Raw genomic sequence first — 22335 nt, 5'->3', positions numbered from 1 at the left:
AGTATATTTCTTCACACACATATGTTTTACCATGCTCCGCGCTCCGTTCGTGTTTTCTTCTCCTCTGTGTTTTTTTTAATGCCTGTACGTTCTTACTCTCTTTTCTTGGATTTCACCTCTGTACTCCCCCTTTCTCTCATCCTCCTGGACCACTGTGTTCTGCTGATCATGCTCGAGAGATCGTGCCCGTTCTAAGATGATGCTCTGATGCTGCATTGCGCGGCGCTGTTACGGATGTCGGGTGTGATGATGATGTGTGCTTGTACAGTGTTGTGTATGTGTGCCATTCCAGGTGCATCCACAAACCCCCCACATGGCGTTGTGTGGGGGGACACGCGAATGGTTTGCTTATTATTATTATTTTTTTTGCAAACAACAACCACATTTTCAACTAAACACGCACACCCCACACTAAACTCGCGCGGACACGGGGGGAGGCAGCAATCCTCTTCACGGCAATCTTCTCTCTATTCTATTTAGGTTCCTTCATCACTCCTGCTCTTCATCTCTTCGCCCCCCTCTCTCTCTCTCTCTCTTTTCTCCCTCTTATCAACTCACACACACACACACTTCTGCCAATTTCCTCGACCGTTTCACACCCCCACGGTTGATTTTTCCTTCTAATAACCACAGGTAATTAGATAATCGCCCAGCTTTTCTACTATGGATGCCGCCTGCTGGGGCTGCACGGGTTCCTCATAGATTGATACTATTACAGCTACGTTATCGAACACGCACGCACACACCAATACCACCAGCACCAACCGGCCGAATTCAACACATAACAAACAACGCGTAAACACACACATCCCGCAGATACACGCACGCACGCAGATCCCCACACGATAGACGGCACCAATCCAGCAGAGGGCAATCGTTGTTAATGCGAAACCGATGATGTTGTTATTCGCCGGGATTGGCGTTTGATCCAGAAGTTTGGTAGATACATTCCCATGAAGAACCAAACACGACAGCGTCCGGTGACGATCCATGAAGGCGACGAGTGTAATGAACGAGAACGATGATGATGGGCGACGCAGAAGAGATAACGCAACGCACCGCCCCAAACAACACATCCAGAAATAAAGGAAAGAAAGGGAAAATGGAAGAAAAAAAAGAAAACAATCGTTAAGAGTGATGCAGTTTGGAAAATTTTGCAAAAGAAAGCAACATTCGGAACAAGTGGTAACAACAATAACATCTAACAGAGAGATAAGATAAAGAATAATCTCACAGTGTTAGAATATCTATCATTTTGACTGACAACGGAAAATAATTACAAACATTCTTGGAGCAAATAAGTTCTTTAACAATGCAACGACTGTATAGAACGAACACCAACAATTATTTAAACATAATGTAGCGTTTCAAAACCGTTTATGAAGCAGAATAACAAAATCCTTGCTGTGTGTAATCCATTCTTATTTTCCTGTTTTCCTTCTCATATTTTCCTACCGAACCGGTTCGAGAAAGAACAAAATACAAGAAGAAGAAGTTTGAGTTCCATCATGGAATCGGATCCAGATACAACCTCCCCTTCCTTAACTACTGTTCGCATCTTGTCTTACTTCAATCTGGTTCACATCTGTGAGAATTTAAAAAAATACATTGCACACATTAAGACAATTATATGGCAGTGACATCTTTTCATTTCTTTCTTTCAAGATGTAAGAGGAAATGCAGCTTTTCCCTTGCTCTTAAAAAGGTAAACGAACTGTCAGCAATAACTGGTTCATCTTCAGCATTATTATAGATGATAGCTCTTTAACCAGTTTTTTCTGCATGATTTATATCCATCAGTGCAAATCCTAAATGGTGTTAAACCCTTATGGAAAGAGCATGCACGTAATGGACCGGGAGACTCCATTGCATTCCTATTCCGATATGCCACAAACAGAGCTTCGTGATGGGCACAACCGTCAAACACCGTCATCGTGTGCTGGTACGCGTCTCTATTGTGCCGATACACACGTTGCACTACGTGTTTTAGATTGTTGTTATGCTCAGGGAGACAATATCTTCAGAAGCTGTGCATAGAGGCGAGAACGAGCAATAAAAAAAAACTTTACATGTTTGATAAGCAAACAAATTCTACTGGCATTATTACATCGAAACGTGACAAATGCATCATGGTCCTATCTTTGAGCACTTCGTCCACAACAGCCGTTGTTTACGTGCATCCGTATAAGTGGCAAATCAATTTCTGCAACAAAAACACATCACACCAAGAGAAGCAAAAGCATCTTTCTTATCATGAATTTACCACATACGCTAAAGTTCGATTAATATTGCCATTCATATCTTAGGAATAGGATTTTTTTGTGTTAAAATTTCCACTTAATAGACTCAATGTGCGAATGTTCCGGAGCTGTTGCTACTGTTGCTGGCGTATTTATTTAACGAGTCTGCTTCATCCTCACTACTTACCCTGTTGCGTTTTCATACAATGCACACCGGTTTTGCCCAGTTTGGCACGGATCACTCGGTCAGTGCCGGAAAGATATATGTAACGCTGGCCCGCTAGTGTCACACCGCCGGATGTGAGCAGTTCGGTTTTGTCGAATCCCTGTACAATTTTGGCAACCTCCTCTTTCGACACCTGTAATAAGTGAAATGGACACCAAACAAACAAAAAAACAGATTAGCAAACAAGAAGCATCGTATTGGTAAAATGATTGAGTAAACTACATTTAATGTGCATTAATTAAAGTTCGCGTAAATTGGTGACAAGAACGGGAAAGGAAAGGGACCTTGAGGATGAAATGATTGACGACTGATGCCCGTGTCCAAGTCCAGAGAGACCTCCACAAATGTCACCATCAGTCAACTCGTGGCCTCTCCTCCCGGGAGTTTGGTATCTAGGGGGGGGAGTTGACCTACTTTAACTGCTCATTTACCTCGAAATAAATGAAAAAAATAGATCCATCAACCGTGTGAAGTGATGTTGGAAAAAGACCATTTAGGCCATGTTAGCAAGGTGTACAAACGGCTATTCATTTACATGATTTAAATGTAGCTAAACAGCTGTTGAAAATTCATTCCCATTACACAGGACGGAATCTCCATCCCACATTTCTAGACAATTAATGTATTAGCATATTCCTATACTTCCATAACAGTTGCCTCCATTAATAAGGAATTGCTCCCGACGCTCTTATACACACGCACACCCCAAGTGTATCAACAAAGCCAAGGTGACAATAAATTAAGCTATGCTCAATGTACTTTGGCGGATGAGTAATTGTCCCTGAATAAACGAAGAAATTCTATCCCTCGTGATATCCTCTCCCCATCCTGGGCCTAGGGCTATAACCATTTCAATTGACACAGTTTTTAAAAATAGCATTAATACACTCATTCAAACCATGTGGCCCACATACGACACAACACCGTACTAATGTCTTTGCCGTCGTGCGAGACCTCACTGAAGGACATCACTTTTGGACAGAGCTAATTAAAATGCCATTTGTAAGCGGTTCACCAAACGGCGTACAGCAACAATCTTGCGAATTTCAGTGAGTAGAAGAAGGAAGTTTGCTGAAAACATCAGTACCTAAACAGAGAACACACATTTTGTGCATTAAAATTAGAAAGATAAATTAAATTACAATTGAAAAACCATACCTGTAACTACTTCCCAACTTATGAAAGTATCATGCCATGTGGTATGGGTCGCTTTCTTTATCTCCCACCTTCACCTCAACACACCTCCACCCATTTAGTCCCATAGACCCCACATATCCGACCCCATCTCTCGACATTTCGAATGGAACAAAGTAAATTAAATGCACCCACACGTGCTAAATTCCGTGACTAAAGCGTGCACATTAGTGGCTAAATGTTGCGAATTGTAACGGAAGCGTACCTAACGAACTGTAACAGTGCGCACCATTTTCGTTCACGCACGTAAAGCTAGTAGCCACTCGCAGAGAGAGAGAGACACTACCAGTCGAAGATATTGGGGCTTACGGATGATATCTCCTGAACTCGCCACATTCGCTTGCTGCAAAGGTTTTCCTTTGGTTGCACAAATCGATTAACGCATGATGGCGCATAAGATCGGCAGGAACAGAAGAAACCGCCGCTCCATTTTGTCACCTTTTGCACACATTTCTTCATCAGTCGGTGTTTTTTTTTATTTCTACCTTCTTCGGACGATTAATTCTGCCTCTGTACTATCCTCGTGTGGCATACAAATTTGGATCGTTACACCGAAAAGGTGGAGACGTGAGGAGTTTACATCGCACATTAAATTATTACCGCTTTAGTACCGCACTCAACATCCAATAGGTGCGCACACCACGCGTTGGTTATAAAACGTCATTCATGCCGAGTCGTTGCACACGATACTCTCCTCCACGAGCACGAGGGCGCTCCGTATTTAACATTTTTCACGTGTTGGAGGAGGTGGTTCATCGCCGAATTTCAACCCCAAGAGACTCGGGTGCGGTGCCTTAGTCCAACCGATGCCGAAAGCGGTGGTGCACAAACCGCGAAAAACAGCCACAACTAATATGTGCGTGAAGAAAGTGGGACCAGTCAGCGTGAATGTTATTTTTAACAGCATCAACTCCCGCAATTCGTAAATCTGTGCCGCTTGTCCTACCACGCAATTTGAAAGACATATTCTAGAGAACCTTGGGTCATCTACCCGGCGGAGAAAACATAAGTAAAACATTTTATCATGTCCGTAAATGATGTCCTCAACTACCCAAGTGAAACAACACATCAAAACAAACCCACTGCCTCCATTTATTCACCCGCCAAGTCATCAATTTCTTATGCCATCTACTTGCAACTCATGGAGTCATTGCTACTGCCGAGGTCGTTCAAGGGCACACGACAACGGTACGCCGAGAGCGGCCGAGTGTTTGATAAAATAGTGATGTGATAACCGCACAATCATTTGTTGCAGAGAAATTTCGCTCAATCAAATTTCCAAATCAAAGAGTTTATGCGCGTAAACTGTGGACGAGGGATAACGTCGACAACGGATGAAATGCTCTTGCCCGCGACATGACCGTCTGTGGTGAGTCGACCGGGGGAAGCTCTTCACCATTAATCATATCTTGATCATATAACGAGCATTACGTTCCATGCACAACATCTCCTCCTACCGGCGACGCTTGTAAGAGGGACAATGCACACACACGATGTTTGCGATGGAAAGAGAATAGAGGTAATAACTTTCACCTTATTCCGCATTCGGTCAACGGATGTCTCACAGCAAGGGTTACATTTCGAACTGAGGCAAGAGAGTTAGGACCCTAGCCTTACTTTTACTTTCCCGTGGCTACCTTTAGTAGTTTTGCCGATGCTGAGCACTTTTATCAACGCAGTTGGAAGAGTAAAACATTCGATGTTAATTTTATGTAGTTTATAACATACGTCTTCAAATCTCTGTTGCGTTTGGATATATTTTCAATTTTAAAACAACTTGTCATATTTGTAAACGGCTTATGATAACATGAACATCTTTCAAAAAAGATTCTTTTAATCCATCAAAACTATAGTTTTATCACCAGTCAATAAGTCAACAAGACCCAGTTCTTTCCATGACATTGGAGGACTGATTATTCTTATGAAGGTGTTTCCATATTCTTTGATCGATCACCAAAAAATAAGAAATCGTTAAAATAATGTGAAATTCTTAATAAGCTGCAATAAGACATAAATCAAGCTTGAAAGCATCCAGTAAACACACATAAAAGGTTTGATCCTCGCCGTGAAATGCCGTTCAACACATAGCACAGATGAACCGTGCACATTCACGACTCACGGGGCAACATTGCCTAAGCGGGGCATGAGAAACTCCACGGGCGATACCATCACCTCCACTACGCCGCCGCCACCGGCGTCCATCTCCATCCACATTCTTTGATACGTCTATATTTAGCATTGTTTGTTTCATACCCGACCAGAACTCCACGATCCGCTTGTTTCCGAGAAGAAAACCCCTGGTGGTATCCAACCTCCCCTCCCTAAACAGAACCTAACCTACGACATGAGAAGCACACACGCACACGGGAGATCAACGATCGTCGCCACGCTTCTACCATACAGTGGGTCTCTGAATCTTAACCTACTGGCTGCGATGACAGACAGCGGACCTGTGCCTCCTCTTTCGCTGTGGGTTTGACAAAATAGGATTTAAACACCAGAACCGCAGAAGATAAAGCGTCGTTGGCACAACAACATTAAACCATACCGAACCAAAGAGCTCCTCTGCTGTTGGTTGCTGGTGGTGGGTTGAATAAGCGGCGGAGGAGACCTCCAGCACGGCAAGACGCGATCGTTTTCTGAATCATCGTCACCACACGGGGATCGAGCGCCGCACACCACTGCCCAAATGTGGTCATATCGCGGGAAATGAAACGTGCTTTAAATGACGTGCAAGGGCGTTTATGTGTGGCGCACTCTGCTCTTTCTCTCTCTATCTTTGGTACTGCTGTTTTCCTTCTCACACACGATGGAGGTCCTCATTTTTTTACCTTTTAAGTAGCTAATTTTTCTCCCAATGAACACCTTTCCATTCTCCCACCGGGGCAATACGTGTGTAAGGGCAATATTTAAAGATGCTGGAAATGGACACACGGTGCAAATCGCCGACTGATGACGTCCGTCGATGTACCGTTTACCCCGTAATGGACACCAAAAACGATAAAGAAGCTAGAGAAGCACAAAAAGCAAACCAGCATTCAGCCTATTTATGGCACTCTGAAGCGCACGGTGAACGAGATTGCACATTGATCTTCCTCCTTTTCCCAAACAAACTCTCCGCTCAGCAGTTTCCAATTTGAGAGGCCTAACTGCGAATGCAAAAAGGCACCCCACGGATACACGCACATCTAAAATTAGCAAACCGCAAAGAAATTGGCACGCATCGAAAAGATCCAAAGAAAACAACCCCCAACCAACGGGAATAGGTACGTGTACATCAGCAGCCGTAGCCTTACGGACTGCGAATAGACAGAAACACTGATCTCGCACATCGTAGGATTGTTGTGAAGGTCATCGGCATCGGGGTGAAGAAAGTTGCTCTTGGTAGACGCCAAATTCCTGCGACCAAAATGGAGTGAAGTGTTCGCTGTTGGATCTTAGGAAGAGAAAAATAGAGAGAGACAGGGAACGCATGTGTGTGTGTTTTCGATGCCGAAAAAGGAATAATGATTGGCCTCCGAAGGGGGTCCCATCACATGGTGAAGACATTCGCACCATGTGTGATCGGCATTCCATCACAACTCTTGTACCACTGTTTTCATTTAAGGATCGATCTTTCACCATTAGATACGGACGCACTACAGAGAGGGCGGCTTGACGATACCAATTCAAGAAAAAAAAGTTAATTCTATGCTTGGCCACGAGGTAACACTTTCGCCAAATTCCTACCAGTCCTATTTTTACCACACGAACGCTAATTGTGCCATGGTGCCGTGACCAGGATCACGGGTTCGTTCAGATACATTCGTAGCCGGGTGGAATGTGCCATCTTCCGCGCGTTAGATCACACAATCCCTCAGATTCCTCTAAGCGCATCTAATAAGAAAACTTAAATCATCTCAATCTGACTAAAAGAACCTAATTCTAGTAGTACCAACAAAAAATACGTCAAAAAAAGGAGGTTAAGTCATCGTTAAACGTGTTTGTTAAAATTAGGGGAACATTCAAAGGCATCCATACGTACTAAACGTGCAATTCTCCCATTTCTTCTCTTACATGTTACAAAGCACACTGTTTTTTTTCGCGTGTTGGTGCGGATGTCCAATTTCAACTGCTGCTGCTTTTGCTGGCGCTCGGGTGCGTCTATGACTTGCAGCAAATTGGAGCGTAACGAACTAGAGCTTTGCCTCATGATATCATATTTCCACCTTTGCCTCACTGCCACGATAGCTTTCGCCGACCGACGCAAGTCGAAAAAGAAGGATATATCATCTTCTTCCGCTCCGAAAGAGGAAACATTGGACGAGCCGACGAACTCGCAACCGGCAATCGGGCAAAGACCAAAAAGAAACCATGCACCAAACACACTCCTGTATATCGTGTGGACGTTCCGGGCAATTAAGTTCGATTTGGGCCAACGAGTTTTCCAGGTAGATCACACTACTACTGCCGATCAGGTTCGTGTTCGTTTGGAAAGGAATCTTGGGCATGGTGTCGTGGAATATTTGCCAGCCATGGTACATGAATCATAACCACCTTCGCCTTGCAGAAAAATATGGTCCAAAAATCAACCAACCCTCCTGGCAGGGTCATAACACTTCACTTTCGCAACCATTGACCTTCTCCTTCCCAACCCAGAAACGACAGGACAATGTCCGCTAATCCTCCCTGTCCACTGCGCTTTGTTTGATCTGGGTGCGCTATCTTCTCGCATTTCTAACATCTTTCTGTCTTTGCTGGAGCAAACAAAAAACCAACAACTATTCAATGACCTTCCTATAAAGTTCCCCCTTCGCCAGCGTTCGTGACACCGTTTCCAGCCAACCGGTGCGCATTCATCAACACTCCTCCAAAAATTGTACTCTGATCTTTCCACTTTCTAGCGATAATGAGTTAAAAACGCCACAAGAAAACTAAACCCGCAATGAAGAATCGGGTGAAAAAATGAAATCGCAGCCAAAGCACGACTCCGACTCGGGGCACTTGACCGTTTCACGATGAACTCGAACAAAAAGGTGGATAACTTAAGTCTGGTCAAGAAGCGGGGCTCGATGGCGTCCAAACGGGTTACTCCAAAATAAATAAAATTCAATCTTTCCGACCAACTCGCCACACCAAAACCCCCGCCCCAATCACAACATAGCGGACATGGAGTGGGTTAAGAAATGAAAAGGTAAAAAAAGACTAACAAGAAAAATGCCGATTCAGTTCAGAGACACATAACGCAGCATTTGCCAGCTTAGCGAATTTTTACTTTTTCATTCACCGTGCAACACCACATCACCACCAACATCGATGCGCGGCACCACAGTTGATTATTTTGTAACAATTTCATAAAAATTGCACACACAGATGGGTTTATGTGACGTGCCAGGAAGAGAACAAAGCTAAACAGCCAAAGCATCTACACAGTGCGCACCCCAGCCCCTTGTTTAACAACCTTCCCTATGAACCGCATTTTGTGTGTTCTTTTATCCGTGGTCGTTTACTACTTCAGTATATAACAAGCGAGGCAAGTGGGAAGAAAGAACGTTTATTACTAGGCAGCTGCAGTTCGCCAACTCCAGCCAGGAAGCTCCGATACACAGGAAGAAATTAGTGAGTTGTCTTTTGGCGCTACCATTTAATCAATTATCACGTCATTAGTGCAAAACACCGCAAACAATGCACACACACACACAACTTAAATAGCAGTAGATAAGAACAAACAAGAACAGAAGAGTTAAAAACGCAAGCAATAGTGTTCGCTGCTGCTACTGTCCAACCGCAAAAGCGATGGAGCTCGGTGAAGGCACAGTGTGTCGGAAGTCCATTTTTCCGTATCATTAGCGCAGAATCATCCCCGCACTCAACGAGCATGACTTAATGGTCCAACTTCGGTTAACGATGAAGGAATGTGCCACCACCGGATGGGGAAGAAAAATCATTCCTTCTTTAACTAATCATCCAGTGCACTTGAGGTCGGGAGAAGGAAGGGAAGAAAATCACAGCCCTTCCTCCCTGTTTCTACAAACTATCAAAAGGGGGATGTGATTTTTTGAAAGTTGATGTGTGTGGTGAAGATGTAGAAAGGAAACAAAAATGCAACCAACTCGCAAAGCAGAAAGAGAGATCTGTCCGTCGTCTGCCAACTGTCTCTGGGCTTTGGTGCGGCGAAGAGCCAGAGGAAACTCACCAGACCGATGGAATAATTTCGGTTTCATGTTTCGACGCGAATTGCAGCAGCGTGCGACGCCTCGTGGCAAGGCAATTGATACACAAAATGTAAGTTTCTTCCGCAGAACACCAGATTCAGTAGACTTTTTAGCATTATACTCATATTTATGCAGTAGATATTCATTTTCCTCAGGAAACATTTATCGTTAACAAGCGTTACTCATCTCGTGTATGAATAACAGATAGTTTAACAACAAAAATATATCATTTCCTAAATCAACACGTTAAGTCATTGGTTTTAAACGATTCACCCCCTCCCTGCATACGGAGCCGCCGCGTGGAGATGACGAATCGAACGTTGATTGTCTCACTTTGTGCTGGGCTATTACGTCATATGCCGTATTTCGAGTGCAACTTGTCACCACAGTAGATACTATACTGTTATTGCATCAGCACAATCGTTCGCTACATTTTTACCAATCAAACCGCGTTTGATACCAGGATCGAAATCGAACCATTATCTACCCTACTCTTTCATTCGTTGCTACAGAGCAAGGCAGAGCCGAATGGCAACGCGCCGTGCGATTCTAAGAATATGCAAAACGATTTCGACAAATAAAATGTGTAGCAAAAAATAGAAGCGCTCGTGAACGTCTCTGCCAACGACCGCGTAACTATAATCCCGTATCCTAGTGGTGCTCTGCCGGTAAGTACATTTCTCTTCTCTGTGAGGGTGAATAAAGGAAGGTTTACTTTCTGGTGTACTCTTCCGTCCCACACGATCACCGCAACCCCTTGGCGGTTTCGCTTTCGTTCGATCGATCAATCATCGATCATTGATCTTTGATGTTGGGGCAAAATCAAACCACAGTAACACTGCTGATGTGCCGATCGCCTAAAATGAAGAAGAAAACATTCAGATGAAATTTGCCACGGGCTGTGGCCCACAGCAATAATGTCGCTGAACCAAAACCCTTTTTTGCTATTATAAACTATGTATTACTCCGTTTAAAAAAATATAAATAAAAGGCGAACCGTAGCCATTCAATAATGAAAAGCACAAACAACAACTTACGCTAATGGTTTTGAAACTTTCAATGTTTGTGGTTCCAGTGCATTCGAAACAATACAATTAATCAACACATCCTGTACCATGCACTTTAAACATTAACAATCACGATGATGATACTGATGCGTGTTGTTATCGATATTAATATTCTACCGTTTAACGCCCTTGTTGCTGCAAACTGCAACAATGCGCACTGGGTATTGTGTTGATCGTGGCCAGGGTATTATCGGTTAGCAACAAAACGTGATATTGCAGCTGCATAAAACTCACCCCCAAACGGAACGACACCCTCCCGGCCCCATGCACCCCCTCACACCAATACAAAACATGTGACGCCGGTACACGCGCCCCTGCATGCACATATACATATAGTCAGACACGTCAAAATGTCCCAACTGTGGTAAGGCGTTGTAAAGACGTTATCTGGTTTTCTGTAGTTCTCCTTTAAGGCTTTCTTTCTTCACATTTCTCTACCTTCGTTCGCATATCAACTTGAATTTTGCCAACGTTAAAAAAACATTTCCAAAGGTGGCTCTATACCACCACCACTACTACCACCCATTATCGGCCACCGATGATGCGTTGCAATTTCTGCTTCAGGGTGCGGTGGTCTGGGACCGTTGTGCGTGTACAGGTGGGGCCAGTAAACTACTCCCCATCCCTGTTGCGCTCCATTTCGAATGCGCACACACTTCGGGTGACACATCACCGCAACCTGAGCGTGCGTGGAACAAAAAAACATCTTTGGTCGCTTGTCTTCAGTCTTCCCACCGGAACACACCGGTCCAACCAGTTCCGCGAGACGAAAAGAACAAGAAGTCCCGCCGGTGGGACGGTTACCTCCCTTAGAAAAATAAAGCAGTCAACGAAAACGTGTACGTCCGGTTTTCTCATTCGAACGGAATGAATTTAATGCGAAAGACGCAACATACTCACCGCGTCGTTTGTTTCTATATCATTCGGCTTTTTTACTCATAGAAATGAATTACTCCAAAGCTTCGGGAGAACGAGAAAAGACTGTAGTAGCCAATTGGTTCGTTTAGTGGTATCTACATCGAACCTTCGTGTTGGGAGATAAAATCTATGTGGGGATAGAGTATCCTTTATCAATTTTATTTTTGAATTTCAAAAACGCAATCATATAAACGACGCATATAATCTGGCCTTAGACTTGCTAAAATATCCGGACAAGATCAATCGTTGTGCATCCACCCTTTTTTAGCGCATCAATCCACACAGCCGGAATAATTGAGAAGCCCATACGATTCACTCCACGATCCCGAGTGAGTGTTAATGGCACCACCCGGACAACCTCTCTTTCGTTCCCCACGGTGAGCTACACCCAACCAAAACATACAGCCCTGCTGTAGCTCAGAACAACTTTTCGACCTCGACACGCGTACTCCAACAGGACAAAATACAACACATTTCCCATTAGTCTTGAGATGCGCGTGTGCTAGACATTCCCCGCCGTAATTATTCAAACATCTATGCATAGCGCATTATTATTCGTCCGATCTGTTGATCATCCGCGTTCGAAAACCTCGCCCCTACACTAGCAGCGATGATGATCCATGTCCACTTCCTTCGCCAATCATCACATACGCTAATCAATATGCTATGTTAAGCTATCCGCTCACGGCACTTTATTAAAATGGCAAACACGCGACACCTTTGTTTTGCACGACGAACTCACTTCGCTTCGTTGAAGGTCAACAACGAACGACGAGAACTAAGTGAGAAGTGATAGGATCTTGCATCCATCAAACATGTGAAGTGATTGCAGTGGAGAAACCAAAAAAAGAGACAAATGTTTCAACGATCGAGCAGAAATTATTTTTGATAGATTGATAGATTTTGACGATTGAAGATAAATCTACATGCAGATCGTGCCAGCATATAGTCCATTCTTACTACTGCCCAACCCAGATAAACTCCCAACCCTAAAGATACCTGCATTCTTTTACCACGAGTAGTCCAGAGGAATGGAAGTATAAGCAAATGCGCCTCATCAGAACACAACACAGAAACCCAAGAATGTGTCAAGTGCGCACTGACATTGCAACCATTCGCAATGTGTTCCTCAATACATACACACCGATGGTGTACAACAAAAAAGTTATCTGAGGCCCATTACATTGCGCTTAACCGACTAACGAAACCGATAGCGGTGGCACAAGTGCCCCAATATTGCTGGTATTAGTACTTACAACAAACCACAGCACCACACAAACACCTCCAGACCCGGCTTACACTACTTAACAACAACTCACTGGGCTGGTTTGATGCTGGTTTTTATTGTGTTTATCATGTCCAGAAGGGTATGATGCTCGACAACATCTAGCTCGGTTTCAATTGCGCGACGATTCCTTCTCCGTCTCGCTTCCGTGTAGCCTCCACATTTGCACAGCTGACATATGCGGGCTACGGAGACCCACAAAACCTACCGTCGTTCCCATGTCCCCGTTTCTTGTTGTTTCCCCGTGGTCGCTTGGTTCTTCACCTTGGGACGGTTGCCTTCAGAGCAAGGGAAAAACTCGACTACACGCGAGTAAATCGCCGACCTTGCCCAAGGGTAATTGGATTTCCTGTGAAATTTAGAAATGCGCCTACGTACCACTCATGGCCCGTCCGTTCTCGGTTCATTGTTCGCGTTTCCTTCCCGGTTTGGATGTATATTCCCTCCCGGGCCCTTAACACTGACGTAAAGTAAAACGTTCAAAATCAATATATATGTGTGTGTATGGGGGGGCATAAGCTAACGACAGCTGATAGACAGACACTCCCCACGTCTATAGTCTCTGTTTCGGGCTGTGGTAAAGATATGTACATAAAAATTGGACACGCGATTCCATCCTACACTCATTGATGGGATCCCTTGCTCCCACCTCCTTCAAGTTGGCTAGACAACACAACTCACACCTTACCGGATCGAAATTGACGACTTCGAATAGGCCAGGTCTCACTTCGCCCATTATTGACGCATTCTGCGAGGAGGTAGCAACCTTCGAATCTATGACCTTCACCTACTCTACACTGTAGTATCGCATGCCAGAGCCAGCCAGGGGGAAACGGTTTCGATCGCACATGGGGTGCAGCAACAGAAAGTGCAACTTCAATGTGTGCCATGAACACACTGACCCGTTTCAGAGGCCAACCAGGCGATCATCTGACAGAGACACAGTCATTGTCGTCGTCGTCGTCGTCGTCTTCGTCGATTATTCGTTGCAGTTCTTGTTTTTCAATCCACATGGTCATGGGATTTCCCCCTCACCGTTCTAAGAGATGCAAAAGCCCATTTAGGGGATGATGACTCGTTACAGGCATTCTGAGGGGATATTAAGCCGATAATTAATTGCAATTTAAGATTAATCATAACCTAGCCGTGAGATCTTCTCGTGAGCTTTTTTGTTACATGATACTAATATTAAATACTATTGATCAATCAAACTGAACGATTGTGTAAAAACTCTCCAAATACTTTCAATTCCCTGTGAGACAAATTAGGGGTAGGTTTCTCATCCCTTCGAAGCACCTGACATGAATATGGATGGTTCATGGTTTTATAACTCTCGGCTAACTTTCTTCCGCCCTTTTTTTTGTTACAAAGCGAACACATGATTGAAGATACCAAAACAAACTTCCACCTAAAAAAGTCTCATTTGATACGGTGACTTAAACGTTAGCTTTTTCTCATATATACCGCACATCTCATATCTCATCCATTAACCATTAAAAATGGAGAAAAGACAAGACAAACCGGATTCGAATAGTTCGAATATTTATGAGCCCTTCCCCGGTTGTCGTTGCACGTGCTCCATACGTTTCACGTATATCCCTTTACTATAACACGAAAAAGTCAAGCAAAGACGTGTGTCATACAGGAGTTATAATGCGTGCCGGATACTTTTGGAGACTTCCGATGACTAACCTTTGGACCTCCTCCGGAGGCGACAGCCGTGGCCCGTAAATACAACAAGAAAAAAAGGGAAAAGAAATCGCCAATCACCCAACACTATATGTTCCTTTTTTGTGTGGATAAGTTCCGATAAGTTTCGTCCGAACTGTCGAAGCTGTGACGCTGTAAACTTTCTCTTTCCCTTTCTTTATTCCATGAGAGCAAGCATTCGCGACCAAAAATGCCCCCCCATCTGCATCTAAGATCCTGCTGGAAGTAGCTCTTTCTCTACAGAGGAGCCGACAAATGGAGTTTTATGTGAATACAGTTCCGGTTAGTAATGTTTGGCAAAGAGAGCTATCGGAGATATTGCGCTATTTATTCAGAATACACCAGATGAAGTTCACATCTTTTATTGCTTGAAGAAGCACGTAGTGAGGAAAATTGTATATGTGGATTGAAGATGACTCATCCCAGGAGACTCACTCGTTCAGTTTCATTTGTTCCACGTTTGTTTGCATGGTAAACATTCGCAACAATCAATAGAATTGTCTAGCGAACTAACGCATTCTTTGACAAAATAACTATATCATTAGTCATTCTTTGTTGGAATTAAATGATGGAGCTTATATGGGTGCCTATGAAAAATTGCCTTACTTCCCCGAAATACTTCTCGTACTACTGCTGCTGCTAGTCCATGTCATATAGTTTCACATTCATTCACGCCCAACCGAGTTGTCCCGAACATATGTCCCGAGTCAAACACGACATAACATCTTCCAATAGATGGACAACCAGCACACACCCATCCACACCGCGGTATTGGATGCGCTTTTGAAAGCAAACTATATTGCCATCATCAGGCGCGTTGAGGACTCCGGCGATAATCGTGCGTTTTGGTGCTGGTTCCCGACCGGCAGCAGAATCAGTATTTGCCATTTCCGGCCACTATTCATTGCTCCTTTTCTGAATCAACGATTGACAAATTGACTGCGGCGCAGGGTGTTCCACCAGCGCCACCGCCGACGCAGGCGTTCTAACGGACGATTTTTTTTCATCTCCATTTCCTCCTTCTAGTAGCAGTAGGATATGCTCGAATCATTTCCCTTTTGTGATACGCTTTGCCGTTGCCCTTGATAGATCCGGTTGGAAATGGATTGCTCATTCCTTTCGCACATTCGCCACTTTATTGAAGAGCAGGGAGTGCGTGATGGTAGAGGAATGGAAGGTTGCAGCATTATCAGGGAGTGCATGTATTCTACCGAACCTCTCTTCTTCTTCGTTAACAACAACGACGACAGACAGCCGGCAGTAATCGATCCGCCGATCCCACAATGTAAAACAGCGATTTTTCTTCACATTAGGGAACCATATGGACGGCCCCGTCGTCGTGTGTGTGTTTTATGAGAAAATACTCGTCGAATCTTCAGGATATTGTTCTTCTCCCATTTTCCACCCTATTGATGAAACCCGGCAGCATCGATTGCTAACGAGAAGATCCGAACAGAGGAGAAGAAGGACAGTGTGCGGAACGGAACACACCTAAATCAACAAACACTCCTGGGCTGGCACACAACAGAAACTTCCAAAAACCGCTTTATAGAAGTACCCAATAACAGTTCTGCGTTGCTTCCCAACCAAAACCAAATGGGCGGAAAATGCCACACAAAAAAAAAGGTAAAAAATGAAAAGAACAAACAACCTCACCAAGGGAAAAAACGGCATCCGAAAGACGGCACACAAAGAGCGAATATGCTATCGCAAGGAGAAAGAAATAAATTTGCTTACCATATGTTAAAACTCATTTAATCGCACCAAATAGGGTACTTGGGGGCAGTACGGGGTGAGTGGTAAAGAATGATGCTCTTCCATGTGGAGAAGTGGCCAGCAAAAGTCGGGGGTTCCTTGCCAAGGTTTTCCTCATGGTTTCGCGTTTTCAATTGCTACGGTGAATCGTTGATCCACACACTCGTAATGCTCTCAGAACACTGCCTCTATCCGTCTGCGAACGATTCCCGTACAATCATCGGAAAGTGCGTTAGAAGCACACTTTCGGGAAGTAATGAACAGTTAATGTTTGCTCTTCCTCGTCCCAATTCGCTTTATAGTGGGCATGGCGCATGTCTCCTTTCCTTCGAAAACGTCTAAAACCTTCACCCATTCTGATGCAAATTTGTTAATACGCTTTTTTTAATAGAATTTCTCAGAATTACGGAGACGATATATAAACCTATATTCTAACATCATGAATGTTTGCTTTACTGATCTTGTTAAGGGATGAATTTGGTCTTGTGCTAATGCTTATACGCTAATAACATCAAATGACTCCCAAACCAATCAAAACCATGGAAGGAACTTCGATACGATTTTAACAACAGTTTTTGTTCAGTCAACGACGATCTCCAGTATGTTTTACGATTCAAACATGCCGCAATATTTAGACAATAAACGTGATATTGTTGATTTTTACAACAAATATTTGTAGCTTTTTTCTAAATAAATTAGAAACTTAAAAGAATTTTAAAAAATATTCAAATGTTTCCTGCAGCTTTTGCGAATTGCAGAGTCGAACCTCTTCAAGGTCCTACGGCCCTACTTCTTTAATCTAATGTAGGGTGACAATATCATTTTGTGCGTGTTTTCAAATCTTGTTCCGCTTCCGGGTGTACATCTTTCGCCAACTTTCGTTCGTCCGCCTGGTCAGCGTACAAAACATCGTTTCGTCATAGCATTATCATCCACTCAGCGAGGGGTAAAAGAACACGATAAATACGTTCTCCACAACACTGTAACGCTACTATTCCCCCATGGGATACTGCAAATAAGGAGCTAAAAACAAGAAGGATACGACTGTTAAACTTGATGCAAAAGAAAATGTCAGAACCCAAGGACATGTAAAGATTTTAGAAACATTGTTTTGATCCAATTTTTTCATAACCTTATTCTACTTCATCGGCACAACAACCTCAAGATGACTAGGACCTGGCTTTTCTGGATTTCTTTGCTATTATTTACCCGCAGTAGGATAGTACCTAGGGTAGGGTTCCCTACAGTAGGAATAGTCCCGCATACGGAGGTTTGGTCCGGATGGGATTTGGGACTGGTTGTGTCGTATAAAGACCGACGCCCCTACCAATATGCATCCAGCCACCCCCCAGCCATTCTATAACCTTCATAGCAGTGTTAATAAACATGTAAGCCGAAAATAAAGCATGTTTGGTGTTTAAATTCCGTTTTTTTTTTTAAATCAACCCTCCAACTCAACGATGAGTCATATCGCGCACGGAGAATGTCATGTTTGTCTTGTGCGTGTTGTTCTCACGACCAGGCAGTAGAAGGGCGGACCATATCACCCAGTTTAGAGGTGCAGGGCCAGAACGCGTCACATAAATATGGCACGCACACTTTATTAAAAATATAGTCTCAGATGCAAATAAATGTTAGTTGCACGACGGCTGGAGGGGAACACAACAAAGGGCAACAATGTAATGTTGCGCTGGGTGTTAACTGCTGTTGCATTAACAACTGCCGTAGATGACATATTCTGAAAGCGATCGATGTATTCCTCTAGTTGTCCAACACACACAAACTTGTGTATGCGTTTTTTTTTAGCTGCTCTTTCATAAGAGCAGTTTTAGCAACACCTCTCTCGGGCAGATAAGATAAACACGTACTTTTGCTCATCGAGTGCGCCGTTGCAAAGAACGAAAGTTGACTATTAGTTCAGCATTGTTGTTTATTATTTTTATAGAGACTTTCAGTTGAGCAGCTTCATTCGCCTCCTTTAGCATTGGTGTAAAAGTAATAGCGGTTTAGCTACCCTTCGGCGTCTAGCTTCATATCTAAGTTCATTTCTGCATAGGCTAAGGCATGTTTATTTCATTTTTTTCTCGTCTATAGAAATCTGGACTCCCGGATAGTGTGTGGCAGTGCAATCAAGGTGAATTTTTCCTTCTCACCAACCACCCGACACTTCTCTTTCAATCAACTAACCAACAATACTCCCCACTCACACGCAAGCACGCACCGAAGCTACTTCCAAAAACTGGTAAAGTCAAGTACGCGGCGAACCGGTTTGAAATTCACCGGCATTTTTTGCCGTTCCTTTCTTTTTCGCTAGTGCAGAACACCGCACCACTACACGCACGCACGCATCTTATGTATGCCCCGTATGCGAAATTCAAAATCCGCGCATGTGTGTGTGTCGGGGGCATAAAAATTACCCTGTACCACACACGCGCGCACTCGTTGCTAAGCAGTGTAGAGCGAGCGTTTGTATGAGTGTGACTCTCTATTGCCCGTACTGCAAGCAGAGGTGTGTGCGTGAAAGAAACATACTTTTACCGTCTACCCTGCACCACACACACACAAGCACACCATTGTTCCGTGCGTGCACAACACAATACCAGAGAGGGTTGCCAAAAGTGAGACAGAAAAAAAAACGCGTGAGTGAGAAATACAACACCCTCGGGGAGGCAATGAAAACATGGATAAAAACTATACAAATGTTCAATTAAACAAAGCACCAAGAATAATCGAAATACATTTTACAAAATTCGTATTGAAGCCACATGTTTGGCCAAATACAGCAAATACAACAGAGAGCAGACAAATCATACACATCATTCCCACCGGAGGGAAGAGGGCGCCATTTTGAAAATTCGTTCGGTGAGCCGGCAAAAGATCGTTCTTCTTCTCACTGTTCGTTATTGCAGTTTTCGGTGTCTTTTACCGATTGTGCACGTTTCACGATTCGAAGGTGTACGTTACTCATGACAGCAAAGGGTGTAATTAACCTTTGGAGTAAAGGGGACAAGAAGAAAACGAATGCAAAATTCTTCTTTACAAACTCGGCAAGAAGGCGAATACAAAACGCGTAGTGAATTTAAATACTGGAGCTCCGGGTGTGAGTCAGCGTATTCTCATACCGGATGAGTAATCTTTCCCCCAGCTCAACACCAAACGAAGAAATTAACAGCACCCGTAGGGGACATTTAATACCATTGAAAGAAGCTGCAGTCACACAGCTTCCTTTAACTTCTAATATGCTTATCCTTTTGGTGGAGAAAAAGATATAAAAAAAACGTATATCTCGCCGCCGCATCGTCATCTCATCGGTCACACCCTTTGATGAGCAAAGGCCACGATAAAATTCACTACGCTTCTCACTCTCATGCGCTCACATCACTTTTAGCCATCAGCGCTGAACAAACCTAAGTAACAAGACGAAAGAAGAAGACAAGTTTCTTCTCGTTCATTTTTCTCTCGCTCTCACGCACAATCCAACAAAAATGAAACGTTTCTAGCGGTACAGTCAGCTCTGTCGCACTTTTGCTCGCTTCTCACTCACGCGAAAGGTACTTTTCTATCACCTCGCGACCCTTCTGGACAATTTTTTTCGCGTTGGCGAAAAAAATGCCGACGACATCCTTTTTTGCTGCTTCGATCCTTGGGCGTTATTTCCACTTACAACCGTGCAGTAACTGTTTCATTTCGCCATTCTGACCTTTTTCAAACCCGTTCTTGGCACACTTCAATACACTTTTCACGCGTATAACAAAGGATCACACAAATCTCTTGGTTCGAAAAACACGCACACACACACACTTACCTCAAAGCCTTCGGATTTGGCCCAAACGCCACCATCGTGACCGGCGATGGCTGCCTTCGACACGCACTGCGAAGCAAGAAGCTGATTGTCGACGTAATCCTGCCAGCTCATTTTCTGTCTTGTATTAAATTACTCGGGTGTTCTGAGTGCAAAAAACGTACTGCTGTCACTGCTGGTGCTGGTGCTTAACTGCTGGTTCCGGTTTGCCGGGGATCGTTTCAGTATCCGGAAACTGTGCCTTTTTTGTCAGTATTGCTCAAAAGCGCTACTTCGAATACTTCTATCGCCTGTATTGAACAGAGAGAGAGAAAGAGAGATAGTGATAGGGAGATCGATGATGCACCACACATCAATCCAACCGACGAACAAGAAGAAAAAAACGGAAACGGGGAAATGAACAATTCAACTCCTGTTGACTGCAAATTGGAAAGGATGCGAAAGAATGGGGTAGAACAGTTTGCGTCACAATTCACGAAAAAAGGCACACCACACAGTTTCTACCACAGAACACAGTCAAAGTCCAAAAAAGCGTGGTCAACGCTCGCAGTTTCACAAATAGTGCTCGTAGTTGGAATATCTTCCCAAATTGGAAAAAACCAACACACCCGCCTACTTCGAACACACAGGGAACGTCGTCTTTGCGCTTCACTACACCACGTTGGCTTTTCGGTAGAATTTGCACCGTGTACACAACCACACCACACTTTGTCAATGCGCCTCCAACAAGTCCAAAACGCTTGGGCTGTTTTTCCAACTGACACGGTTTGCCATTTTCTCACTCACCGGCCGCGTACTGGAGTTGAAGGCAAAGAAACCCACCCCCAGAGTATTTTATAACCTAAAAATTCGACCTTTACACAGCGCACAACACCCGGAGCCAGGAATAAGCCGTCCGTTCGATGACAAGGATCACTCTCTACTAACATTACCACACCGCAAATCGAGCTGCCATTGCGCCGCTGTTGTGCACAATTTCACGCACTCTTCGCTCCTTCTCTTTCACTCATACTTCGTACACACGCACACAAACTCCAAGCCCTGTGTGAAACACACTTCACCAACACCTTCGCAACGGGTCCACGGCTACTGCGTTGCTCTTATGCACACCTCCACGGTGTGTGCATGTGTACGCTTTCTTTCACGCACACGCACACAATCGCTCCACAACTTCACTTCTTCTCTCTCTTCGCTCCTTGTCATACCAAAGGCCGTTCGGTAGCGATTTACACTCTTCCCCGTTCCACGCTAATAAAAATATTTCTTTTCCTCTTCATCTAGCGAGTTCTTATTCAACTTCACCAATACCCACACAGTTTTCCATCGAAACCGGCTCTGCCCCAATGACTTGCGTGAATGTACGCGACCGCTACGGGGTTTTCGATTGCCGAAATAACCGACAATGGACATAGAAATGCTTCACGAAATATGCGTCCTGCAACACTTTACCTGTGCTTTGGTCAATATACACACCACCACTGGTCAGCACTGTTCAAACACTATTCAACGCTCCCAGCTACAGCGTGCTAAGTTGAAGAATTCCACTGTAAATCTCAATGAAAACGCAAACGACGAAAGAGCTTTCGAGAAATGCTTACTGTTTTCTTATCTGATTCACACTTCTGCATGATGAAAGGATATCACTACCAAGCACCAAGTCTGAACATCGGATATCCGGTCAAATTGGTCATCGCAAGATGACAGTTTGTGCATCAAATCGCCACAAAATTTGCATAGAATCGTGCTACAATAATTGTCGTACAATTATAAATAATATTTTAGTGTTTTACAGAATTGTGTGAGCTGAAAAAATATCAAACATCATTTACGTTTCAAACGTCAAACACATGTTTTCTTTACTTTGCATTCTTTGTAGGGTAATTATTCTTAAACAAAACTATTCAAGAATAAAATATGAAGCAAATGTACTTTAAAATCGATAAA

General features: G+C 43.8%; 1 protein-coding gene across 1 annotated transcript; it reads right to left on the bottom strand.

Annotated features, from left to right (window-relative positions):
- Positions 1–566: 566 nt before the first annotated feature.
- On the bottom strand, positions 567–20508 carry LOC128711517 (profilin). The gene is made up of 3 exons (XM_053806396.1): positions 20395–20508; positions 2428–2599; positions 567–718 (listed from the first exon to the last, which is right to left on the bottom strand). Exons 1-3 carry the CDS (start codon positions 20503–20505, stop codon positions 621–623), a joined length of 381 nt encoding a protein of 126 aa, XP_053662371.1. The 5' UTR covers positions 20506–20508; the 3' UTR covers positions 567–620.
- Between the last annotated feature and the right edge of the window lie 1827 nt (positions 20509–22335).

This window comes from Anopheles marshallii, chromosome 3, assembly GCF_943734725.1.
Source record: "Anopheles marshallii chromosome 3, idAnoMarsDA_429_01, whole genome shotgun sequence".
NCBI lineage: Eukaryota > Metazoa > Arthropoda > Insecta > Diptera > Culicidae > Anopheles > Anopheles marshallii.
Note: the sequence above shows the minus strand (reverse complement) of the source record. Positions and strands in the feature narration are given on the sequence as shown.